The sequence below is a fragment of the Pelodiscus sinensis genome, chromosome 1, assembly GCF_049634645.1.
Source record: "Pelodiscus sinensis isolate JC-2024 chromosome 1, ASM4963464v1, whole genome shotgun sequence".
Lineage (NCBI taxonomy): Eukaryota > Metazoa > Chordata > Testudines > Trionychidae > Pelodiscus > Pelodiscus sinensis.
The window spans coordinates 197,197,756-197,222,932 of record NC_134711.1 but is presented as its reverse complement, the minus strand read 5'-3'; the positions used below and the strand labels follow the sequence as shown (position 1 = coordinate 197,222,932).

The 25,177-nt window shown below is 43.0% G+C and overlaps 1 protein-coding gene across 2 annotated transcripts in view; it reads left to right on the top strand.

The window, feature by feature from the left end:
* The first annotated feature begins 1,942 nt into the window (after nt 1–1,942).
* PRRG1 (proline rich and Gla domain 1) overlaps nt 1,943–25,177 on the top strand; it is a 48,546-nt gene continuing 25,311 nt past the window's right edge. Inside the window, exons 1-2 of one of the 2 annotated variants that reach the window (XM_075913259.1) lie at nt 1,943–2,076; nt 16,379–16,428. In XM_075913259.1, coding sequence (XP_075769374.1) covers nt 16,410–16,428 — 19 coding nt within the window. In that variant the 5' untranslated portion in view covers nt 1,943–2,076; nt 16,379–16,409. Of the gene's footprint in view, nt 2,153–16,378; nt 16,429–25,177 lie in introns of both variants that reach the window. The other variant, XM_075913260.1, reaches the window with a different exon arrangement.

Below are 25,177 nucleotides of genomic sequence, written 5' to 3'. Positions count from 1 at the left end.
TGCAACTGTACTGCTGTAATTTTACCTGTATAGCTCTGCCGATGGGAGACAGCTCTGCTGTTAGCATAATTAAGCCACCCCCAACAAGCAGCAGCCGTAATGTCAGCAGCAGACCATCTCCCTCTGACATAGCACTGTCCACACTGTCAGTGAAATTTAGGCTGGTCAGGGATGTGTTTTTTCACAGCTGTAGGGTTGCCAGTTGTCCGGTTTTGAACCGGACAGTCCAGTATTTGAGCTTTCTGTTCAGGAAACAAATTGATAAAATATAAATGAGAAAATACAAATGTCCAGTATTTTCTAAATAAGATGTAATGTAGACTGTGATGTAATGTCAAGTGTGTCCGGTATTTTTGTTGAAACCATCTGGCAACCCTACCTCCAATCCTACAAAAATGTTACATGCAAAAAGTGCTAGTGTAGAAATTGTCTTAGGTTTAGTATCTCTCATCAACCTCTCTGATAGCTAAGTTGCCAGCTAAAGCGATATTTTTTTAAAGAAACATTCATGAGGACATTGAACGTTCAAACTTTTTTCATTTGCAGAGCCCTAAAAAAGTTGTTGGAGATGGTCTCTTAAAGTGATCAATTGAGGGTTAGTAAAATCGTAATTCATAAAGGGGCTAGGGTTGACAACTCTGCCTGGAGCTACTCTGGGAGATTCCCCGTCCCCCAATATGACATAATGTCATTTTCTAAAATTTCTATTAAAATCTCCCAGATTGCTTTCAAAAGTCACTGGTCATGGGAGATTGATGCTCATTCCCAGAGACTCCAAGCCAGTCCTCGAAGGATTGCCCTGAAATGGGCAATGAAGGGCAGTATGGGGTATTGCAAATTGTAGAGTCATAAAACCAGCATCCCTGCCAAGACCATGCGTTTTGGTAGCTAGCAGAATTATGGATTTAGGTTCCCAGGCTTGGTATTTGTCATTGTTGTGCAGGGTTCCTCAAGGACTGGTATTGAAAAATCGGCTAAGGCATGAGCACCTTCTCATACCCATTGGCCCCATGTTTGCCTATCACTACAGGCAGTGTACCTCCTCCAGGGCACTAAATGCCCCAAAGATAACTAGGGGATGAAGGCAAATGAGCCTGACCCTCTTGCATGAACTCACACAGAAGGATGGTGAAATACAAAACCCCCCTATTACGCCTGGACGAACCTTTTCTACAACACCATCTCTCCCTGCGGGGCTGGGACTGGCTATAAAGCAGTGTTTCTCAATCAGTGGTACAAGTACCCTTAGGGGTACTCAAGAGAAGTCTAGGTGGTACCAACACTACTGAAATGTGGAGAAAACTAAATTTTTGTTTTAAGTTTTACAGCACTTTGTTATTTTTGTACTTTTTACACCCAAAAATGTCACCGCCCGCCCGGCTACAATTACGTTGCTTAAACAAACGTGTTGCAAAGGTAGAAAAAAAAACTTGTGTGTCTGAAAACTAGGTACTGGGAATACTTTTTTTGTAAATGGGTACTTTATATGTTAAGGGGTACTTTAAGTTTTTGTTGTAAAGGGGTATCACTGCTCTAGAGCAAAATACAGGACTATGCAGCACTTTAAAGACTAACAAGATGGTTTATTAGATGATGAGCTTTCGTGGGCCAGACCCACTTCCTCAGATCAAAGATTTGATTTGAGGAAGTGGGTCTGCCCCACGAAAGCTCATCATCTAATAAACCATCTTGTTAGTCTTTAAAGTGCTACATTGTCCGGTCTTTTGTTTCAGCTACACTAGACTAACAGGGCTGCATCTCTATCACTATACTGCTCTAGAGGAGGGAGATGGGGACTGAGCCTCCCAAGAAAGGAGGTTGGCGGGAGCAGTCAATCAGTCTGTCCCCGCCCTTCCACCACGCCCCGCTTTTGCGGAGCTCCCGCCCCTGGCGCCCTGCCTGTCCCAGGCCTTGGGGGCTGGAGCCTGGCAGACGCGGCGCTTGCGCAGAGGCGGCGGGGACGTGCTGGGAGCAGGGCGCGTGGTGGCTGCGGGTGTTGCCGCCGGGCGGGCTGGGTCGTGCGCCGGCCCCGGAGCGGAGCGGAGCCGAGAGGGGAGCGCGGCGCGGCTGGGCGAGGTCTGTGCTCCGAGCTGCCCCTGCCGGGGCGCCGCCTGGGCTGCTGGGCTCGGCGGGTGCACTCGCGGCACCGGGGGTGCGTGGTGGGGCGCTGGGCTGATGGGTGGGGGTCGTTAGGCATGTGGGCGTGAGTAGGGGCAGGCGGTGCTGGGGGCGCAGGGTGCAGGCGGGGTGCGGGCTGGCTGCTTGCTCAGCAGGTCTCCCCAAGCCCTTCCTCTGCCGCCCCAAAGGTTCGCCGTTGGCCCTGCCTTGTGTTCTCCTCGCTTAGGGGCTCGGCGCTGGGGAAGTTCGCGGTGGGACTGTTTGGTTGAGCTCGCCTGTGTGCGGTGTGTCGGGGCGCTTTGCAGTGCTCTGGCTTTCCGGGGGCGCCTGTTGGGCTTCCTTGTCCGACTGCTGTATCTTTATTCCGGCCCATTGTTCTGCTGAAAATCAACAAAGGGGGTGATTGTTTTGCAGGCAGCAGCGTGTAGCAGAAGAGGGGGAGGGAGCTGCTTTTGCTCACATTATCTGTTCAGTAATTGTCTCTTCTGGGAGGTCAGAAAAAAGGTCCTTTCAGCGCTTCTCTCCCCCACTCCGCCTAGTCATCTGATGTGGGGTGTGTTTGTGACTGTGAGCTGTTTTGTGGATGTTTGCCCGGCCTTGGATTGACATAACTATAGATTGACTTTTTTTGAATCCGAGGTCCCAGTGTTTGAGTCTGCCACTGTAGTTTCAGTACTATATTCAGTTTAGGCAGCTGGGTAGCAGGAAGATGGAATTTAAGGAAAGAATGAAACCCAGTAACCGTCTGGAGATTGATGAGGAAAATTCAAAGTGTGTTTGATGGATCTGCCAGTTGATGTTGCCTGAAACTGCCATTATATGACCTGCTTTTCTGTTGCTTGTTGTAGCCTTGCTGAACTTCAATTGCTTGGGAGCTTCAGGGAATGGTTGAGTTAGTCTTTTACAGGAAAAAAACAGCAAATGGTCTGGTAGCACTGTATAGACTAACAAAACATGTAGATGGTATCATGAGCTTTCGTGGGCACAGCCCACTTCTTCAGATGACCAGAGTTATGAGTAGGGGATATGAAAACTCGAAATAAATAGGAGAGGGGAAGGGGAGGGAGAAGAAAAAAGGAAGGTGGGTGTGAGACAGAGCATCATTAAGTATCTGGAGAATGGGTACTTAAACTTAAGCAGTTAAAAATCTAAATCAATGGAGAGATTGCTAAAGACAGGAAGGATACCACTCAGAGCTGTTAGCACCTTCAGTGGTTATTTTTATCTGCTTAAGTTTAAGTACCCATTCTCCAGATACTTAATGATGCTCTGTCTCACACCCACCTTCCTTTTTTCTTTTTCTCCCCTCTCCTCTTCCCCTTCCCTTCTCCTATTTATTTTGAGTTTTCATATCCCCTACTCATAACTCTGGTCATCTGAAGAAGTGGGCTGTGCCCACGAAAGCTCATGATATAATCCACATGTTTTGTTAGTCTATAAAGTGCTACCAGACCATTTATTGTTTTTTATAATTGTTGGGGTAGTAGCTTTCCATCTCTGAGTATCTGCAGCAGGTGGTGTGTTTTTTTTTTTTTTTTTAATTTTATTGTTTTAATTCAACAAGGCTAGGAAAGACTATGTTGTCCTGCCCATGTTAAATTTTAGCAGCCTTTACTTTGGAAATGTCAACTACCATTTCAACTTGCTTTGGATTGGGGACTTGAAATTTGGCATGTAAGTGGTTTTTGTTACAAATCTGCCTTTAGGCATTCTTGAAACAAAATACAGGACTATGTAGCACTTTAAAGACTAACAAGATGGTTTATTAGATGATGAGCTTTCGTGGGCCAGACCCACTTCCTCAGATCAAATAATGGAAGAAAATTGTTTACCATCCAAATTTGGCCAAGTGTTGAAAAATTGCAGTTAGTATATGCTTGGTAAACACTTCTAAGATTTTTAGCTAAATTTCCTGAAGATTCTGTCCACACTGGGCATGCTTCAGACAAGGGCTAAGCAGAACTTTTCCTGTTGTAGCTCAGGATTGCTGCAGGCCATGCCACGTCTGGGTTTCTGTATCTGAGCACCAATTCTCTCCCAGAATATGATCTGAAGAAGTGGGTCTGGCCTACGAAAGCTCATTGCCTATTAAACTATCTTGTTAGTCTTTAAAGTGCTACATAGTTTTTCCTTTTGTTTTAGCAAGATCAGACTAACACGGCTATCTCTATTACTACCCTGTACTCTGTGACACTATTGAAGGGCCCATGCAAATTAAAAGAGGAAGATCCAAATGCAGAGGGGATAAGAGCAGGACTGGAGTGGGCAAAGCCCATTGGTTCGAGGACTAGAGACTAGCAGGGAGAAGGGGACCTGGAGTTGAGATTGAGGGAAGATTGGGGCTGGCAGGGCAAGGAGATTGGGGACTGTTAGTGAAGAGGGAATGATGGACGTTGGGATCGGGAGCATTAGGTGGATGGAAACTGAGATCGGATGCAGAGACCCAGTCTGACTGAGCAAAGAATAGTAATAGAAATGTAGCCGTGTTAGTTGGATCTTGCTGAAACAAAAGAAAGGTCTATGCAGCACTTTAAAGACTAGCAGGATGGTTTATTAGGTAATGAGCTTTCGTGGGCCAGACCCACTTCCTCAGATCAATTCTCTTCCAGAATTTGGCATGACCATGGATCTGAGAACCTGTGGGGCTGGAGAGGGAGGTGAGGTAAGGTAGAGAGATTTAACAAGAAGCTGGAGGGGAGAAATTGAGGCTGGTTAAGTAAAAGGAGACAAGGAGCAGAGTGAGAAACTAAAATGAGCATTCTACTATAAACTGGTTCTCTCCATAAGGATGAAGCAAGGAAATGTAGGCAGTAGTTTGGAAATAGTTCCTTTGACTAATTGAGAGAGAGAAAGCTCCTGAGTGGTAAATGTTTTGACCCCCTGCAATCTGGTGTCTGTTTCCTTAACTCTGTTGTTGTATGACTTGTAAAGGACTTTATTTTTTCTATGCCAAATATCAGATTCTCTACTCTGTTCTTTTTGACTTTTCATGCTTATAATTACACCCTTCTTAATGAAATACTATCCAAAGGCTTCCAGGATGCAGTGTCCTAGCGTAGTGTTTCTACAGTCTATTTGGCCTCCCATAGCCATTTTCTGTGTCCTCTTCCATGCTGCCCCTTACATTCCAAATAAACTATTTGAAAAAGTGGAGAACAGAGGAGTGGCAAAGGATGGATTAAATGACCTAATGTCTAATTTCTGCTGTCCCTGCCAGATATTTTTGTTCAAGTTCAAATGTTGGTAACTTTAACCTTTTCAAATCTAACCTTACAATACTTAGCCCATAGCCCATTTCCTTGTTTACTCTATTTAACAAGACTGATTATTAGTACATAGTAAAACTGTTTGTTTTCAGTGTTTGGTGAGTGCTTGGTCCTTCCCCCTTTGCAGTTGACTATGGATGGTGCTGATAATCAAATTATCTGCAGTGCTGTAGTAGTCAGCAAAATTGAGTTACTAATATAAAATTGTAAATTCAAATTAGAATTTTAAAAAGCTGCATGTTAACTGCCTAAAATCCGACTGAACGTTCACATTCTGCCTTACGCTATTGTAGTGTTGTTTTGTGGTATTTGTTGTATTTCACAGCAGGAGTGACTAGATTACAGTGGTAGAGAACATGATTTTTGTTGTGTAGCTTAAGTATTTATAATTCTAGATGGAGCTATAAATGTGATTGGGTGTATGTTAGTAACATCAGGTGGGGACTGATTCTGTTCTGTGTTTATATGTCACCTAACAAAGTGAGGCCCTGTCTATGACTAGGGTTTTTCCAGGTGCTATCATAGAATCATAGGACTGGAAGGGACCTCAAGAGGTCATAGAGTCCAGCCCCCCGCCCTCAAGGCAGGACCAAGCTATGGTGGCACTACTACTATTTCTAACCTAGGGGAAAACTTTTGGCATAAAATTAAGGTGTTTCTAGCATTCATATTTGAGGCTGAGGTGGGAAAAGGGGTCTTGGATGCCGCAGTTGTGTGAAATGCATATTTGGTGAATTCTAAAAGATCTGAATGAGCAAATTAAGCTTTTTGTATTAATTGCTATTTAAAGTAACATTGTTTTAAGTGATCGGTAAACAAAAGTAGGCAATCCTGTAACATTTTAGGCTAATGATCAGTTTATTCCAGTATAGCTTCTTCAGCAGAGATCAGACTCAAATGCACCTTTCTTTTGTCAGTAAAATCATACTGCAGGCAGTCAGGAAATAAATTGTCACTGGGGAAGTTTCTTAACCCAAGCCATTATTGTTTAGCTTTGTGTCCTACAGCATGAGGACATATACCTCTTCCAAACTCTGTTTGTTAGGGTATATTTGTTTTGGTGTTTGAGTAGGGTTGTTAAAATGTGTGTTAATTGATTAACCATGTAATAGCTCCTGCCTGCCACACTGCTTCTGGGGAGCCAGTTGCTGCCCCTGATACCAGGGCAGGAGGCAGTTTCCAGGGAGCCAGCTTTTAAGCAGTGTGTACCAGCTCCCACCTGCTGCCTTGCTCCACTGCCTCTGTATCAGCTTTTTGTTTCTCCTTTCCCTAGTCCCCTCCCTCAAGACTCTGGGCTGCTTTGAGGAGTGATAGGGAAAAGAGATCTCTGCTGTTGCCCCAGTTCTCCATTTTTTTTTAATCTCTACGGATAACTCTTGTGCCCGTCTTCTGCCTCTTCCCTTAAACTACAGTTGAAAGTGGCATTATTCTTAAGGTTCTTACTGTGATGTTACACTCATATTTTTATGGAAATCTGTTTTTTAATATGCATCACTTGAATATGCTTTATACAAAGTGGGGAATGTAAACTATCCTTGGAGAGCTTGTAATCCACTGAACATGTATATTCTATTTATATGTATGTATATTCCTGTACTTGAAGTTGGAAATAGGAAGAGGAAACCTATTTACTGATTCAGGTGTCATTAGAGGTACTTAAGGAACTTAATGACCCTTGCTCAAGACAGTGATCTGTAAATAGGCTTAAATATCAGAACAAGCCACTTTTTGTATCTGACAGAGGAGTTCTGTGGCACCTTGAAGACTCAGGGTATGTCTAGACTACATGCCTCTGTCACAATAGTCTGGACACGCGGGTGTCGACATCAAAGGCATTTGTCGACCACCCAGGTATGCATTTGTCGACACCCGCGCATCCAGACTATCGCGCTGAGCTGACAAACAGCTGATCAGCTGTTTGTCGGCTCAGCGCAGCAGCCATGTAAATTTAAATGAAGCGGCGATTCTTTAAATCGCCGCTTCATTTTCCTGTCTGGTAGCCTAATCTACATGCCTCTGGTGACAGAGGCATGTAGTCGAGACGTACCCTAACAGATTTATTTGGGCATAAGCTTTTGTGAGAGAGAGCCCACTTCATCAGATGCAGGTTTTTGCCCAAGGACTCATGTCCAATCTGTTAACCTTTAAGGCGTCACAGGATTCCTCCTTTTTTCTGAATAATCTTGTTTTTCCTGTAAGCCTGGTCTATGATTGGTCCTTCAGACATGTGATCATGCCATTTTCTTCTGGAATCCATCTTAAATTTGGCATTTTTCCACAGCGGTGTGGGGAATTATATAAAGACTTCCTGCCCTAGGGAAATTCTGTATATGAGAAGGGGAAGTAAACAATGATTGTCTTCATCTGGCATCACAGATTGCTCCCCACCCTGAGAGGCTATATGTCATACTTGAAAACAAAAGAACTCTAACAGGGGAGGAGAAGAGCTATTGGCCCCAATTTAGAAAGAATAGCTCTGTCCTGAAAAGGACTTTACCTGAATTAAGAATTAGGGTGAAAAATTGTGATTTAACAATTTCTCATAGTGTATTAGGTTTAGCTGGTATGTTAACTTACTTTATCACTTGCAACCACTTAAATCTTACTTTTTATTCATAATAAAATCACTTGTTTATATTAAATCCAGTGTAAATAATCTTTACTTGAGTGAGGAGTGAGACAACAGTTGTACATACCTTGTTTGTTGTTAAAGGGGGAGGAGGCTTCATGAGCTTTGTGTGAAACTTTTATACAAAGTAAGACAGATTTATCTGTGGTTCTGATCCCTTTAGGACTGTGTACCCTGTGACTGCACCTTCTCAAAACTGAGCTGCTCTCATTTGTCTGTTGGAGGCTGTTACCCCAACTCTGTGTTTTTCCTGGGTGGGAGAAGAGCTTCTGGCTCAGCAGGATAGGGAGGTGATGTGCCCCAAGAGGTAGGTAGCGGGCTCAGTGATATTATCAGCCCATCCAAGTGGCAGTCTCAAGGGGACTTCTGTGACCCAACACATCAGGCTTTACTGTTCATTCCTTACTGAATAACAATTGTGAAATTGATTCGTCTTGCTAATTTCACTGTGCTGTTCTTGGCAGAGCTATAAGCAGCAGCAACAGAGGCAGTGGAATGATTTATAGTTTTAGTAAACAATACATGAGCTTTATTTTACTTTCCAGTTGGGAGGCTTTCTTTGCAATCATGTGTCTTGATAGGTATCTTTTTTAAATGAGAGCTTAAATTTTGTGGAAACTGATGTTGGGTGATAGCATTTTTACTATAATTTTCATAGAATCTACAAATGTCTTATCTATGTGCTTGAGAGAGTCTTTTAAGTTTAATTATTTTTGCAAATTAATATCACTGCAGTGTTACATATATAAAGTGACTTGAGTGGGTGGATGTAAAATTCTTCATTAACTCACCGGCAACAGCGAGGGAAACAGAGCAACACCACTCCAGCTTGCTTTGCTCCTCTGGCTACATCACACGGCTTTCCAGTGGTTAGTGGAGGGGGAGGGTAGCAGCGTGAGCTGGGTTTTCATTGCTTCACTTCTGCTGATGGTGAGCGGAGGAAGGGATTGGACCCTTTCTGCATGTGCCAGCCTTCTCCCCCCCTCCCCGCTCCTATGTTGCCCAGAGGCTGACTCTTTGCCCCTTCTGCCCATGGCATGTGCACTTCCCCACACATCTTCCCTAATTCTGCAGCGTTGTGTGCTAAATGTTGTTTTGAGTAGACAGTGCTTTTGTGTGCATATGTTAAAATCCTATCAGGAACAAAAAATATGTGGAAATGCCTCTACTGTAGATAGAGCTAGTGTGTATTTATAAAATACATATACATGGAACCTCCCACATCACTTAGGTCTGGGGAAAAACAGCAGTTTAGAAAGGTTGTGGGGTTTTTTTTCCCCCTCTTCATATGGCTGATCCCTCTTCTGTATGTTTTAGAATTTACAGGGCTGTGAGCGTTTGTCCTGATTTTGTTTGACTATTGTAAGTTTGCATATCTTTGTCCTTTTTTCTTTTTCCTTTTTCTTCAAATAAGCGTGTAGGCTTTCTATGTTTATTATGAGTAGATGAAATGCTTAACAATGTCTGACTTTTTTGCATGGCTGCTATTCCATGCACTTAAATATTTACAGTTGCTAATTTCAGTGGACTGGAAAAATCCCATTAGTACTTTGCTTAGTAAATTTATCTTATGGGCCTTAGTTTCTGGGAGAAAACAGGTAAGGCAGGAACTTGTCTAAACTTGCTTACAATGCAGAACATTTAAGATAGCATGTTTTCAAACTTCTCTTATTTCGTGTAGTACTTAAAACGAGAAATTTCTTACCCTTTCATGGTTAATTGCTCTACATGGAGCAATCTGTAAGTCATTCTGTGTACACCAAGCAAACACTAAATATACCAACATTCTGATGTAGATCAGAATGTCTTTTTTTTTCTTAAATAGACTAGCTTCTTCAGAGGATCTTTTTCACATAATTACCACATATTCTGTGTATTTATAGTGTTTGTGAAAAGTCAAACTGGCAAATGAGAGATGATCCAGAATGTTTTCAAGTCCCCTTGTAGCTCATCTGGCCTGACATGAGTAATTAATGCATGGAGGAAGGCTTTATTTCTTGGAAGATAAAATTAGGGAGGTAAATTAATTATTAGCCTGAAAACAGAACATCAACAAGGTCAGCAAAATAGGTTAGAGGCTAAGAAGAAAATGTATGAGCCAAATAAGACAAGAGAGAGAATGCCCAGGCAACTTACTATGAATTAGATTATAACCCTTATTTTGTCCTTCATTGAGATGAGGTAGAGGCAGTGGAAACATGGGCATTGCATGGATGGAGCATGTGGTACATGGATTGGTTTCTGCTAAGAAGCCAAGCCAAGGATGCTACAAAGTCTGTGGTCTGTGGGCTGGATCTAGCCCCCAAGGTTCAGGGCTTCCCCCTGCAGCCACACTGGCCCTACAGTCCAGCCCCCATGTGGTGCTGGAGCACCAACACCAGCTCTCCACTGGGATGGGGAGGGAGTAGAGGAGGAGCCCTGAGCCTCTCAGACCAGAGTCAGGCAAGCCAAGATCAGATCCAACCCTGGAGCTCTGTGCGTTGTCTAAGGACTAAGTACCTCTGTGCGTTGTCATTTCCAGTCCTCCTCCCCTTACCCTCAGCACTTTGCTGAATTGCCGTTTCCCCAGCTATCCAGATGCTTTTCCCTGCTGCCCCTATTGGCCATGAGCACATGAGGAAGAGAACATATTTACAGCTGATACTACAACCACCCTCAAGCTTAGGGTTGTAAGCAACTAGTTGACTATCCAATAAGGCTTGACTAGTTGCTTCCCCCCTCCTTGCTGCCTCTATCAGAAATAGCAAAGGGGGGGAGTTGGAGCCAGTGTTGGGGGAAGCCAGTTTAAAAGTCAGTTTCCCCCAGGACTGTCTCCCCTGGTGGAAATGGGAGACCGGGTGTAAACTGGGAATCAGCCATCCCAGTTCACGCTTGTTTTCTCCCCCCTCCCCAGCTGCGCTTCAGCCTTTAAATGTATTAAGAGCCTGTCAGGTGTGACTCTGCAGTTCCCCCTTATTGACTAATTGATGAGTTGATTTAGTTGATTAAACACAATTTAACAATCCTGTCTATAGATAAACAATTAACTGATTTACCTTTCTAAAAAAAATTGTCTTGTCAAACACAGGAGTTTCATTAGTGATGGGAGAATTACAAGAGGTACATTTGGATGGCATTTAAGGGCCAACATGGACAACCAGGGAAGGAACTAGATGGTTTAAAAGCTTATGAGTCTGCAATATACATTAAAAGCTTTGTTCTCCATCATGATGGTGGAATGGGAGGTGCCAGTTAATGAAATAGTCCGGCTAAGTTACATTTATCCATGCAATAAATACCAATTTTCAGAGAATTATTATACAACAAAATGAATAAAGTATAAAATAGTATACAGGTACTCACCAATCCAGTAAAGTACTGTATTAAAGAGTGATTGGTCTCTTGAATCATTTAGGTATGTACAGCTAAAGTTTTCCATGCTGTGGGTTCTTATGACATCACGCAGCATATGGCATACACTCAAATCACTAAAAATACACTTACAGCTAAAACTTACACTGAACATAAATTTGATCTTTCTTGGATTCAGAAGGTACTTCAGCATCTTGCAGTGCCTCAGGGTCATCGTTATCAATATCAACTATCATTGTAGACGTAGAAAGTGTAGGAGATGGGGCTGAATCTGTAATGACCCTATGAAGCACCATAGAAACTGCTTTTCTAAATAAATTCCTGATATCTGCTTCCTTGCTTGTATTCTGTCTCTTTTGCATAAAAGGTAGAGTGCAGAATATGCAATTGCATAAACTTCTGAGCAGTATAATAGTCCTGGTTACTAGACTGAGGTTCTGAATAGGGAAATATCAAAAATGCAAATTAATACTGCTTTTCAGATGGATTTTGACTGTACCTCACCCCTCTGACTCAGATTGAGAGAATGGAAAATCTGACAGCCAATACCAAATGGGAATTACTGGTAACAAGTCTATTTGCACGCTTACCTCTCTTGTCCATTAACACCACTCTTCTGGCACAAAGGAAGATGGAGCAATGAGCACTCATAGCTCTAATTAAAAGAGCAAAAAGAAATGGGGGATAATAGCGTTCAGACAGTGCATACACCCTGGTGAGCTGTGCCAGAGGAGATGAGCTTGTACTTGGAGCTTATTTTAATGGTGGTTCAAATTATTAAAATGGTTTTGGGAATGTACTGCTGGGCAATTAACAAAAAAGATGGGGGAAAAAAGAATATAATGCAAATGAAATGAGTGCGAATATAAAACACAGCCTAAAAAGAAAGTAGTTGAGCCTCCGCATGACATGAATGAGTAATATCTTGGAGGGAGGCTTTATTTCTTGGAGGCTAGAATTAGGGAGTTACATGAATTATCAGGCTGAAAACAGAACTTTTGTGCTAAATACAATAAGCAAATAGGTCAATAAGCTGAGGAGAGAGAATGTAAGAGTCAACCAAGATAAGAGAGAACACCCAGTGCCCTATTTACTATGAACTAGATAACAAGGGACAAAAACAGTTAGGAATGTAGAGCTGAGGTAAATAGGTAGTCAAAAGATAGTATGGGTACAGGGTTTGGTTCTTACTAAATAACAAAGCCAGAGCTAAAATGTGTGACACAATGAACACTAAATACAATGACATATTTTATGTTAATAAAGAGAGACACGTTTCTGTGTAACAGGAGCTGGAGTGTATCCTGCATCCATACTCCTGTGTCTGAGTGTGACCCACTACGTGTAGCATGACTATATGCCAAATAAAGATAACTGAGTGACACAGGCTGCAGCTGAGCTCAGTTCTTGGGAAGCCAACCAGATAAAGGTTTGGAGGGAATCCCAAAACAGACACAACTATTTTGAGATGTGAAATCATTCTGAACTCTGAAACATAATTACATAAATATTTGCATTGGTAACTTATGAAGAGAATTATGCGTTATTGAGGGAATGTGGTAGAATCTATTTTAAATGGTTGAAAGTATATAAAAATGAGTTAAGCATATTATGCGATATTTCAAATAGTCAGATCTTGGTTTCCCAACTCTGTACAACTTTCTTTTGACTTTTTTTAATCCTTAAATCCAAAGGACCGACTGAGTAATATCAGATATAGACTGGTGTATTAGGAAACTAAGAACTTATGTACATATGCCTTGACCTAAAATGGAAAATCCCTAAAAAGGCTTTGTTTTTTTTGTTGGGACTGGGAAGGGGAGAGAACATGAAAAGGGCTTCAAGTAGAAGGGAGAGAACAACACAGGAATAATGGATATTCTTTACTCCGTGTAGCTTTTTAAACATTAATATAGGAAAGGTGTTAGGTCTTGATCCTGTGGCTTCTTGTGTGTGGACAGACTTCTGCCATTGCAGTGGAATTGTCTTTTGTGGACTGTGCTCTAATGAGTTCACCTAGACAGAAGAAACTGCAGGATCAGAACCTTGGGCTGTACACTAGGAAAATCATCCTCTGTAAGTAGGGAGACTGCACTGAAAGAACATTCCCTCTTCTAGAATATAGTGCCCTTTATGTTGAACCACCATGGACGGAGGCTGCTTCAAGGCAGACCTTTGTCCCCTTCCTCCTCATTTCTCCTCCCCCCCCCCATAATAGTAGGTTAACAACAGTCTTGCAAGTGGTGCATTTGTTTGTGTTCAGTGCTTTCATCTGCAAAGGTTAGGGTTTGAAATTACTTGCAGATTTCAGCCTGGTTTTCCATTTTGACAGCAGAATCACTCAGCCATGTGTCTTTGACAAATGGAAAGCTTGCTTTGAATTGCCTTCAACTTCGTTTTCTTTATGGCTGCTATCACAGGTAATTGTAGGTGTTGCTAATAATCATCTTGCTGGCACCTCTCCAGCAAGTCTCCAAGTCCTGTCATGGACATGTTGTATTGGTTCAAATCACATGACAAAAGGGTAGGGGCACCAGTAGTTTTCAGGGCGAGTATGTTCCAAACAGCAAATCTACATTGTGTGTGAAGGTCCAAAAATTGTGAGCCCATCATTTGATGAAGAGGTGTGTTCTGGGTTCCAATGTGTGTAATATTTCATGTGCGGTTCATAGTACCAAAGACCCCCTACCCTCATTCCCTGTATCCTCCTGAGATTAATTGGGGAGCTGGAAACCATGATTGAGAGAAATCACACTCCATGGAATACTATAGTAGGGGCTCCATGAGAAGGATGTTTGCCACTACCAATAAACCCAAGAGTGTTTCGGCACAGGAAGTTTGAGGTTTGTGTATATAGACTTAATTGAGTCTTGATAATCTCTTCTTTGGCTCTGCCTGTAAGTTGCTGGTGTGACTGACTGGTAAGCTCCTCAGTCTTTTTGTAGATGTGCAGTACCAAGAGGTCCATGTCTGCTTAGGTACTAGGATGTACAACAGTGATGACTGTCAAGGGTACAGGTCTGTTCCTGAACTGTTCAACACAGTTATTGACTGATGGAAGTTGTCACAAGTTGTTTCAGTTCCACCATCTGCTTTGTTGTATAAAAGATTCAAAAAGGTTTGAGGTGTTCCCATAGTTTATGCATATATTATACACAAGCATTGTTGGAGCAAATACTTAAAATATGTTGCAATATTACAATATTAGACTTACCAAATTCTGGGATTGTTATAATCAAAATAGAAAAAATTCTGGGTATTATAAAAGATTTCACTGGTCTTCTCACTAAATGATCTTTTTCATTTAAAGGGGATTCTGGCGTCAGTGAACTCCAGTTATATATAGCAACCAACGCTATATTTGTAATTTTGAGACACTGGAACAGTGACATTTTGAAATTATTGCTTTTCTTGGTTTATATGAAATACATTGTTAATTCTATAGCTAGTTTTAAAAAGGTAGGGTACCACGATAGAAAGTACTGTATATTGATACACATCAGGGGCATCAAATCTCATCTTAATGTATTTTTGTGATTGATTCTGTAGAATGCAAGGCTACCTTTTTATGGTTTTGAATAGGGATGTAAGCCATTTAAAAGGGTAACGTATAAGCATGAGCTTGTCTGTTACCAAAAAGGTTATAGACAGCTCCTCGTCTGGCTCCTGGGGAATTGACTATCACCCTGCACTGATGCCTATGATATAGCATCAGGGTGGGGTGGTAGGTGGGAGCTGGTATGAGCAGGGAGATGGCACTTAAGCCAGCTCTCAGCATGCACTAGCTCCCAGGGAGCTAGCTTCTGCGGCTGCATGTAACGGCTGAAACTTTCAGCAGTTACATGCTTAGTCAATTATCTGCATTTTAACATCCCTAGCTTTGAACAAGGGTGAGCAATAATTCTTGGTTAGGGGCCACTTCAAGATTTTGGTAAGTGGTCAAGGACTGCACTTTTCTATGGAGATCATACAGGGTCTGGAATTGAGGTTGGATGAAGAAGGGGGCTTGGAGTTGGTTTGGGCTGCAGGAGAGGGTTTGGGATCGGAGAGGGAGTTAGGATGCAGGAAGGGTTGTGATTTGGGGAATAAGCAAGTGCGGAGGATTTGGGTAACCCTGAGGCAAGAGGTGGTGGTGATCTGGGGCAGTGATTTGGGATGGGGGAAGTAGGATGCCAGAGGCAGGCTCTGGCAGGGAGGCGCTTACTAAGTGGCTCCCGGCCAGCAGCCGAGCAGGACCCTCAGGCAGGTTCCCTGCCTACTGCAGCCCCAGGCTACTCAGTGGCTGGCTACTCCAAGTGTCTCTCTGTGCTATGCATGAGGTGGGGGGGCAGAGACTTAGTGCTGAGAGTGGGGGCAGCACATACAAAATCATTGCAGCTCTCATTGGCTGGAGCTGCAACATTTGTGCTGGGGCGGGGGCAGCTGATGCAAAGTCTCAACAGAGAGCCAAGTGGCCCCAACAGCTGACCGATTTCAGCGACCTATGGCTGTGGCTGGCAGCAAGCCTGCCTGAGACTCAGTGAGTCAGATCCAAAGGCTTGGTGGGCCTGATCTGAACCATGGACCATATCTTGCCCATCCCTGGTTTTGAAGGTATCTGATAAGAGATGATGTAATGTCATCTTAAGCTGAAAAGCGCTCTAAACAGGTAACAGTGTCCATTGTTTCAGTATAGCATTATCTTCACACAATATTCTTCTTGAAATGGCGGACATATGTTACAGGGTAGGTGTGCTTGGACCTACCACACCAGAGCTGGAGACTCTTTTCCTGCAACGGTACTTGTCAGGATGGCGCCTGCAGACATCCTTAACCTGTATGGGAGTTTCAGACAGACTCTATCCTCTGTGCAGGAAATCTCCCCCTTTTTTGAAGAACAATCTCCCGGGTCCCTCAAAAGAGGAAACACAAAACTTTTTGTGCTAGGAAGAGTATTTCCTAGATAATCACTTTTACAAAATTGACAGCGGGTTTTTTCCCTCTCCCCTTCCCCCCCTTCTTTTTTTCTTTACAGACTCTCCTTTTTCCAGTTCTCTGCCTGGGCCATGAAAACCATGGGCAGTGGTAAGTGTTTGCTTAAGCAACGCTGAGCATGCATATATCTATAGTTATTCTATTTAAATGGAGACTTTACCACACTCCAAAAGAAAGTACCAAAACCTGTCTTCAGCTTATAGCTTTTAGAAATGTTGACATCTGCCTTGATAAAGTGGTTCTTGTTCAGAGGAAGCTTCCTGTCTGTTTAGTCCTGAAGGATGATAATCATATTTCTGCTATAGATTGGTGTAATTCACCCCTCATCCTACATTAGAACTCATCTTGGCAGATGAAGGAGCCGGTCACAGAACTAAAAATTAATAGTAGCTTAAGTACAAGTGGTCTTTACATTTATAAAATGCAAACAGCACAAAGTCCACATCTGGTGTTTTTAAAGGGCCAGTTCACAAAGCTGAAAACAATTATGTACAAAATCAACTGAACCCTCTCAGGGCTGAGTGAGTTCAGTGTCTGTGTTGCTCTGCTATGGGGGTGGAGGGTTTGTTACCTGTGCTTTGGCTGGGGGAGACCAGAGCTTCTGACTCATCAAGACAGGGTGGTGGAGTGCCCCAGAGGGAAGATTGGTGGGCTCAGTGTCATGATCAGCACACCAGGTTCACAGTCCCAAGAGACCTCTGATGAAACCAATCACACTTACATCCTCCTGCCCATTATCCTTGATCATCCTCATGCCTTCATTCAAAATTTCCTCTCCCTTATAGCTTTGCTCTCTAATATGACACTCTATAATGGTCCACATATAAAACGTGTATAAAAGTTAAAGGCTGGGTGTGGGGGGATGTCTTTGGGGATATGAATTCAGCTTTCCAGAAGACAGTAAAAACCTCTGCAAAGTAGGGGAAAAAGCAGTTACTCTTTTACCCACTTATGCTAGACTCATCGATTCTGCTTTTGAAACACAAGCTCTTCCTTTCCACCACTCCTAGCTGTGGAGGTATGTGAGCAGTAGACCCTGATTTCTTCTTTTTTTAATAAGAAATCGTAGGAAGCAGGTATTAAAGAAGTGGGTGGTGGTGGTTGTTGATAAATATAGCTTTGTGGGGATCTAGAAAAATTTCATCTTCCTGACAGATTTTTGTTGGTGTCCATTTCAGTGGTGACTATTAGACATATACAGCATTGTACCTTATAACTAGGACTTCTATAATAAGCAGAACTCAGAAACTATACAGTAATGTGCACAGACACACAGTGTGCTGAGGCGGTAAAAATGTCACTCACTTGGGCTGAAGTGGGATTGACCTAATTTGGGCTATGTGTCTCATGTAGAATGTTGACGCTAGTTATGGTGCAACTCCATTTTGTGAGCACATGCAGTGAGCTTTTAGAGCTTGCTATATGGTCTTAACATGCAGGGAAGCTTTCACGTAGCACGTACAGCAAACTCCAGGTTTACATAATACATGAATGTCACATTTGCCAGTTCCTTGAGCATTGTTTTCCAGCCCACTGTGACTTAAGAATATAGGAGTAAAAGTCATAATGCTAAATGTATGGTATCTCACTGGTTTCCATTAAAAAAAAAAAGAGTCCTGTGGCACCTTCGAGATGAACAGATCAATTTGGGCATAAGCTTTTGTGGCTCAAAAAGCTTTAATTACTTCTGATGAAGTGGTTTTTACCTATAAAAGCTTATGCACAAATAAATCTGTTAGTCTCTAAGGTGCCACAGAATGACTTGTTTTTGCAGATACAGACTAACACAGCTACTCCTCTGAGACTTGTCACTAATTTCCATGGCAGTAGAAAAAACACAAAAGGGACAGTAAAGTCACTTGTATTATAGAGTGAATTAATAATGGACTTAGAAAGGTTTCATGTAAAAAGCACTATAAAACATTTTCAACACTGTTTTAATAGTAACATTTTTTTTCAATCTACAGGCAGTCCCTGGGTTATGTACAAGATAGGGACTGTAGGTTTGTTCTTAAGTTGAATCTGTATGTAAGTCGGAACTGGCGTCCAGATTCAGCCGCTGCTGAAACTGACCGCCAGTTCTGACTTACATACAGAATCAACTTAAGAACCCCAGGCGTCCCCAAGTCAGCTGCTGCTGAAACTGATCAGCAGCTGATTCCAGGAAGCCCGGGGCAAAGCAACTCTGCCTCGGGCTTCCTGTAGTCAGCGCTGGTCAGTTTCAGCAGCAGCTGACTTGGGGACGCCTGGGGCAGAGCAGCTGGGGTGCTGCTGAGTTGCTCCCACTTCATCAGATGAGTTATTTTTGAGGGTATTCTGAGTAACAGCAGAAATATATATATTTTTATTTTTCCCTTGTCCTCTGTTTACAATTGAAATGCATACAGATGCACTGTTTACTACCAACCATTTTAATTTCATTTCACTTTTCTTCCCTATTTGTTCTTGCTGAGACACTGATGCTAGAGTTAGCTCTCTGCTGGTTTCCTTTTTTTTCCCCTTTTCCTCTTGGAGGGATAATTCTAGTGTTTAGGGAAGAAATTATTTGTGTTCACAGGCTTCCTAGCAAGGAGATGGTTATTTACAAGACTGCAATTACCTTTTGATACTGGAACAGCAAACAAGATGCCTTCATGTTGCATCTCTTCCAGATCTTCTGGTGGCAGAGATGTTAGTGCCATATTTTTGTGTAAGCCAGCAAACAGTTTATAGTAATTGGTTTAATTAAGTGTGGTAGCTACAGACTGCCACATTCAGTTAAATTGATCCCAAAAGGCCAGTGACGATACTTGTATTTAAAATACTTAGTTTTACTCAGTCATGCTGCTACAAACATAATTATCTCTTCTTTGTGCATTTTGGAGATCCTGGACTTGTTGGATAGTGATGCTTAACATGTGCAGCTCTTTCTTTACCTTGAGCTGTGCAAGAATAGTGAATTCAGCTATCTTGTTATTTATATGGCATCACACATAAGATTATCTGCAAACAAGTATGAAATCACAGCTGCATGTTTATATGATAGTGGCCTCAGAATACTAACACGTCCAGTTTGTTCCAGAATACAGTAACATAATCTCTTTGTACAAACGTGTTGGGACAGTGACTGATTTACAGTTATCACCATCTCCAGGAGAAAAGCAGGACTATGTAGCACTTTAAAAGACTAACAAGATGGTTTATTAGATGATGAGCTTTCGTGGGCCAGACCCACTTCCTCAGATCAAGTAGTGGAAGAAAATAGTCACAACCATATATACCAAAGGATACAATTAAAAAAAGAACACATGAAAAGGACAAATCACATTTCAGAACAGGAGGGGGATGCAGGGGGGGGGGGGGGGAGGAAGGAAGGAAAGTGTCTGTGAATTAATTATATTAGAGGTGGGGAGAGTTAGAGGTCTGTGAGCTAATGGTATTAGAGGTGATAATTGGGGAAGCTATCTTGGTAATGGGTAAGATAGTTAAGACTCTAACTATCTTACCCATTACCAAGATAGCTTCCCCAATTATCACCTCTAATACCATTAGCTCACAGACCTAACTCTCCCCACCTCTAATATAATTAATTCAGACACTTACCTTCCTTCCTCCCCCCCCCCCCCCCCCGCATCCCCCTCCTGTTCTGAAATGTGATTTGTCCTTTTCATATGTGTTCATTTTTTTAATTGTATACTTTGGTATATATGGTTGTGACTATTTTCTTCCACTACTTGATCTGAGGAAGTGGGTCTGGCCCACGAAAGCTCATCATCTAATAAACCATCTTGTTAGTCTTTAAAGTGCTACATAGTCTGGTGTAGCTGAAGCAAAATACAGGACTAACACGGCTACATTTCTATTACTATTCCAGGAGAAAAGATTGCCTTGACAAGAACTTTTTTTTGTGTGATGTTAGCTATGTTTATATTGATCTCTAAATAGGCCTTTGAAAAGTCACAGTCATATGACTTTAATAAGCACGAGTGATTATATTGCATCAGACTAGTTCTGCTTCATTCTATCGAGCCTTCCATGGTCTGTGACAGTAGGTGAGCTGGACTGATAGTTACATCTCTACAGTGCTAACTAAGCATCTGGTTTCTGCTTCTTCGTGGGCTTTTCTACATCACTAAAATACAAGTTCTTGTGCTTTGGTAGGAGGGAAGAGAAACCTATTTTAAAGTAAGCTACATATTACAAGTAGACATTGATCCAACATACTTGAATAATGGATTATTTTAATACCTCATATCTTGTTGATGCACTTGAAGCAGAAGTGATACATTTTATGCTGTGAGTTAAGTGAAATTCATTTGCAGTAGTTTCTGATTCTGAAATATTAAACCACTGCTTAGAAACTAGGCCCAATCAATAAATTAATACTTCATGAAAGTACCTGCTTTATATCATTGACCCCACTGGACACCTTAGTGGTAAATCGAAAACTTTTGTATAAATGAAGTTTCACTTATTTGATATGCTGTACGTGTAGCCTTTGATCACCTGCAGAGCCACCTGTATCTGCAGCCTGCTTCTCTGCCTTCCCATCAACAGCTGCTCTAGCTTTTCCAAGTCAGCTCTTTCTGATGCCATTGCCAAACCACTGTCTCATTAACATCCCCAGACAGAGATAGATAAACACGTATGACAATCCAATTCCTGTTTCTTTGCTCCCTTTTAGAGCCAAGCCATTATGGGGGGGGGGGGGGGGGAGTCACACACTCAATTTGCTGAGCCCAGTTTCAGGCCCCCCCCCCCCCGCTGCCCAGATACCCAGACCCTCTCTCCCCCACCAGGCCCATCTGAGCCCCCCCCCGTCACAAGGTCCCCCCTTGTTCAGATACCAACAGCACTTCCCCCACTCGAGTCCAGCTGCAAGGCCCCCCCCCCTTGCCTAAATGCCTGCACCCCAGAGCCCAGATGCCTGTCTCCCTCTGCTCCAGAGCCCAGGGATCCAGAGGGAGAAAAAGCTTGACACTGGGCCCCAGGCTTGAAGTTGTGTGGAGTTCTGTGTGCGCTATTAAACTTGTGTGTGAGCTAGGCACTAGATTAGAAGATGACACAGATCCATGCTCACCTACCACAGGTTATATTTACTGTGCCTGTATTCTACAAAGGGAGTCTTAAAAATGGTTAAATATAAGCGTCAGGGTGATGAGGGAGGAGGGGAACAGGAATCTGTTCCTTCAAATACATTGTCTTCATGCTTCATTGCCCTTTTGAGTAATTACTTTTCCTTTTGTCTTGCTAAGCACCCACCAAGCAGCTTCTCCTCAGTCCTTTCTCTCTTCTCTCCTGCCTTTCTTTATAAATAAGGCCAGCTGGCTACTGTTCTTTTTCCAGCAACTACTGCCTTTACACCCTGCATTTCTTTCCCACTCTTTCCCAAACAACACCACAGTAGGCTAGAGTCTAGATTTCCATTTTGGAGGATCAGGCAAGGATCCTCCTTCAGAGCCATTTCCTGGTAGATAGGATCTAGCTTCCGCCTCATAAGACTTCATCCAAGAACTTGGCTACGTAGGTGAGAGAGAACAAGAGGTATGGGTAAAAACTAAACAACAAATAGTCTAGTAGCACTATGTATGGGGTCACTTTTTAAATCCCCTTTCTTCCCCAAAGTTGAATATGAAAATTATTGTTGTTCTGCCTAGGAATTTGAAAGGTTCCATTAAGGTTAAAAATGTTCTCACTATACTAAGCATAATTAGCTATTAGCTGGTAATAAACACTTCTGGTGTAATATATTCCAGACTGAATGTGTTTACCTGAATATTTGTGTTTCTTGGTGATTGCTAGGATTAACTCCCCTCGCTTCCCAACCCATTGACTCTTGTATTTTGAATGCCAAAACAAGTTGAAAACTAGTTGGCTGTGTCCATCTAGCTCTTGTTTGGTTTCTTCTGTGTCTTCTGCGGAGTACTAAAATGGGGAGCGCAAACTGCAAATGAAGAAAACTTTGTTTTTTCCATAGTCTTGGTTTAATGCTGTAACTACTCTGATGGATTTGGACACAACATTTTCAAGAGTAATTTTAAGTGCATCAGTTTGGGGTTTAAGTTGGGTTTCTGTAAATGGACTTGATTTGCAGAACACTTCGACTAAAAATGGTCTTTTAAGATACCTCAGTTTGGGCACTCAAAAGAATTTCTGAGTTAGGTAAACTATTTAAACACAATGCCTTTCAAGTTGAAAGACGAAAAAATCATGCTGGAAAAGTTGTTTAGAGCCTTTATTGGAGCTCAATTTTTCTTTAAATTTTTTCCAATGATTATCAATTGAACTTTTAAGAAACTAATTTACTTGCCATCCACAAAATAGAGCATTTCATTAGTAAGAACAGCTTTTCAACCATCTGGAATTTAGGAAGTAACTTTTTATTTCATTTGGCAAATTCTAATGAAAGACTGTTGTGTGGAGGCTGCCATTTAAATCCTTTGTTTTCTGTTATCCAGTTTTCCACACTATTGTTTTCTGGAGTGATAGAAAAGTGAGACTTACACTGTTTCACACCTCAGCTGGCTAATGTTTTTTGTAAATTCTATTATGTGGTTAGCATGTGGTGTAAAACAGTAGAGAACATCAGTAGAAAAGGCTGGACGGTGTAGTTGTACTTAAAATCTAATTGAGGGCTTGATTCTCAATCCGACTGCATGTCCAGTTTTTTGTAATATGCGCACACAGTTACTGACACTGCACATTTACAATTAGCACATGCATATGTAAATTCCTGTCTTGCATCAAACTGGTTATTTCTGTATGCAAATAGTTGATTCACATGGAGTCCTCACACTGAGATCAGGCTTTCCATTCTACTCCTGGATTTTCAGTTGATTGGGGATCTAATGGGGTTGCCAGATGTCTGGTATTGACCCGGACAGTCTGGTATTTTCGCCTCCTGTCTGGTAAATTCAGAAAATACCAGACACCTAAAATGTCCGGTATTTTCTGATGCCTCCCCCCCCCCCTCCCCTCCCCCAGCCAGCAGGAGAAAATACCGGACTCTTGGCAACCCTACGACACACTCGGCAACTGAGCCCAGCCCCTGGCCTCCCCTGAAGCCCTCTGCCCCCGGATCCCCTGGTTCCGCAGGGAAGCTGTGTTCTGGCTTGATCAAGAAAACAAAATGGCCACCGGCAAAAAGCCTAAAGACCACGGGCAAGCAATGCCTTCCCTGGGTCTTAGTGACTCATAGACTTTAAGATCAGAAGGGATCATTATGATGATCTAGTCTGTGGCCTGCATTGTGCAGGGGGTCAGAATCTCACCCACCCACTCCTGGAATAATCCTCTCAGCTATATCTCAGATATTGAAGTCCTCAAATGATGGCTTAAAGACCCCAAGATGCATAGAATCCTCCAGCAAGTGATCCATGCTACAGAGGAAGGTGAAAAGCCTCCTGGGCCTCAGCCAATCTACCCTGGAGGAAAATTCCTTTCTGACCCCAAATATGGCGATCAGCTGAACCCTAAGCATGTGGGCAAGACTCACCAGCCAGACACCCAGGAAAAAATTCTCTACAGTAACTCCTATCATCCCACCATTGGCCTATTTACCACCAATAGTGAAAGGTCAATTAGTTGCCAAGATCATGCTATCCCATCAAACCATCCCCTTCATAAACCCATCTAGCTTAATCTTGAAGCCAGATAGGTCTTTTGCCCCACTACTTCCCTGGGAAGGCTGTTCCAGAACTTCACTCCTCTAATGGTTAGAAACCTTCGTCTAATTTCGAGTCTAAACTTCCTGATAGCCAGTTTATATCCATTTGTTCTTGTGTCCACGTTGATATTGATCTTAAATAATTCCTCTCTCTCCCTGGTATTTATCCCTCTAATATATTTAAAGAAAGCAATCATGTCCCCCCTCAGCCTTCTTTTGGTTAAGGTAAACAAGCCAAGTTCTTCTTCGAGTGGTTGCTCATGTCCATTCGAAGTAGGTGTGCACACGGCACGCACCACGTCTTCCGTAGCGTTTTCCCTAGCAGTACCCGTAGCGCCGGCGGGGCGCCCCCTGGAGTGGCGCCGCCATGGCGGGGCATAAGTACCCCTGCCGGCGCTGCCCCACCTCAGTTCCTTCTTACTGCCGTGTCGGTCGTTGGAGCGTCTCTCTCACTCTATCTGTTTAGGCTTAGATAGTTAATGGTTCCCGTTTCTCACATTGTAAATAGTTTGTGTAGTTAGAGCGGCAAGGAGTCCTGTGGCACTAACAGTTAGTCTATAAGGTGCCACAGGACTCCTCGCCGCTTTTGCAGATTCAGACTAACATGGCTACCCCTCTGATACTTAGATAGTTAGGTTTTTTGTTTTTGCTCCTTCCCCCCCCCTTGGGGGGTAAGGAATGCCAGGGCCGCAAGGCTTCAAGGCGTGCGCTGACTGCAGGAAGTTTATGCCCAGGGGCAACCCACGCGACAGCTGCCTTAAGTGTCTGGGTGAGGCTCATCTGGCAATTGCCTGCAAAATCTGCAAGTCTTTCAAGCCCCGTACGAGGAAAGAAAGAGTTTCCCGCTTGAAGCTTCTCCTTATGGAGACGGCGCTTCAACTGGTACCGCCGGACCAGCCTGCGGTGCACAGCGCACCGGCCTCGGGCATCGACGTTGAGATCCCGGCACCGGTCTCACTCTCCACCATCTAAGAGGATGAAGAAGTCCCGGGGCAGGTCTCCGTCTAAAAAGCCAACGTCAGCTGGACACCGTAGCGGCAGTTCACCGGTGTGTGTTTCCCCTCCGGTGCAGCGTCGGCACCGAGGGGGCCTGGTGAGCCCTGGTCACCTGCCCTCTCGTCGTCCGTCTACGCCGGACACCTTTGAAGTGGCGCAGGACATAATCAGTCTTATGACCTCCCCGCCGTCGTCGGT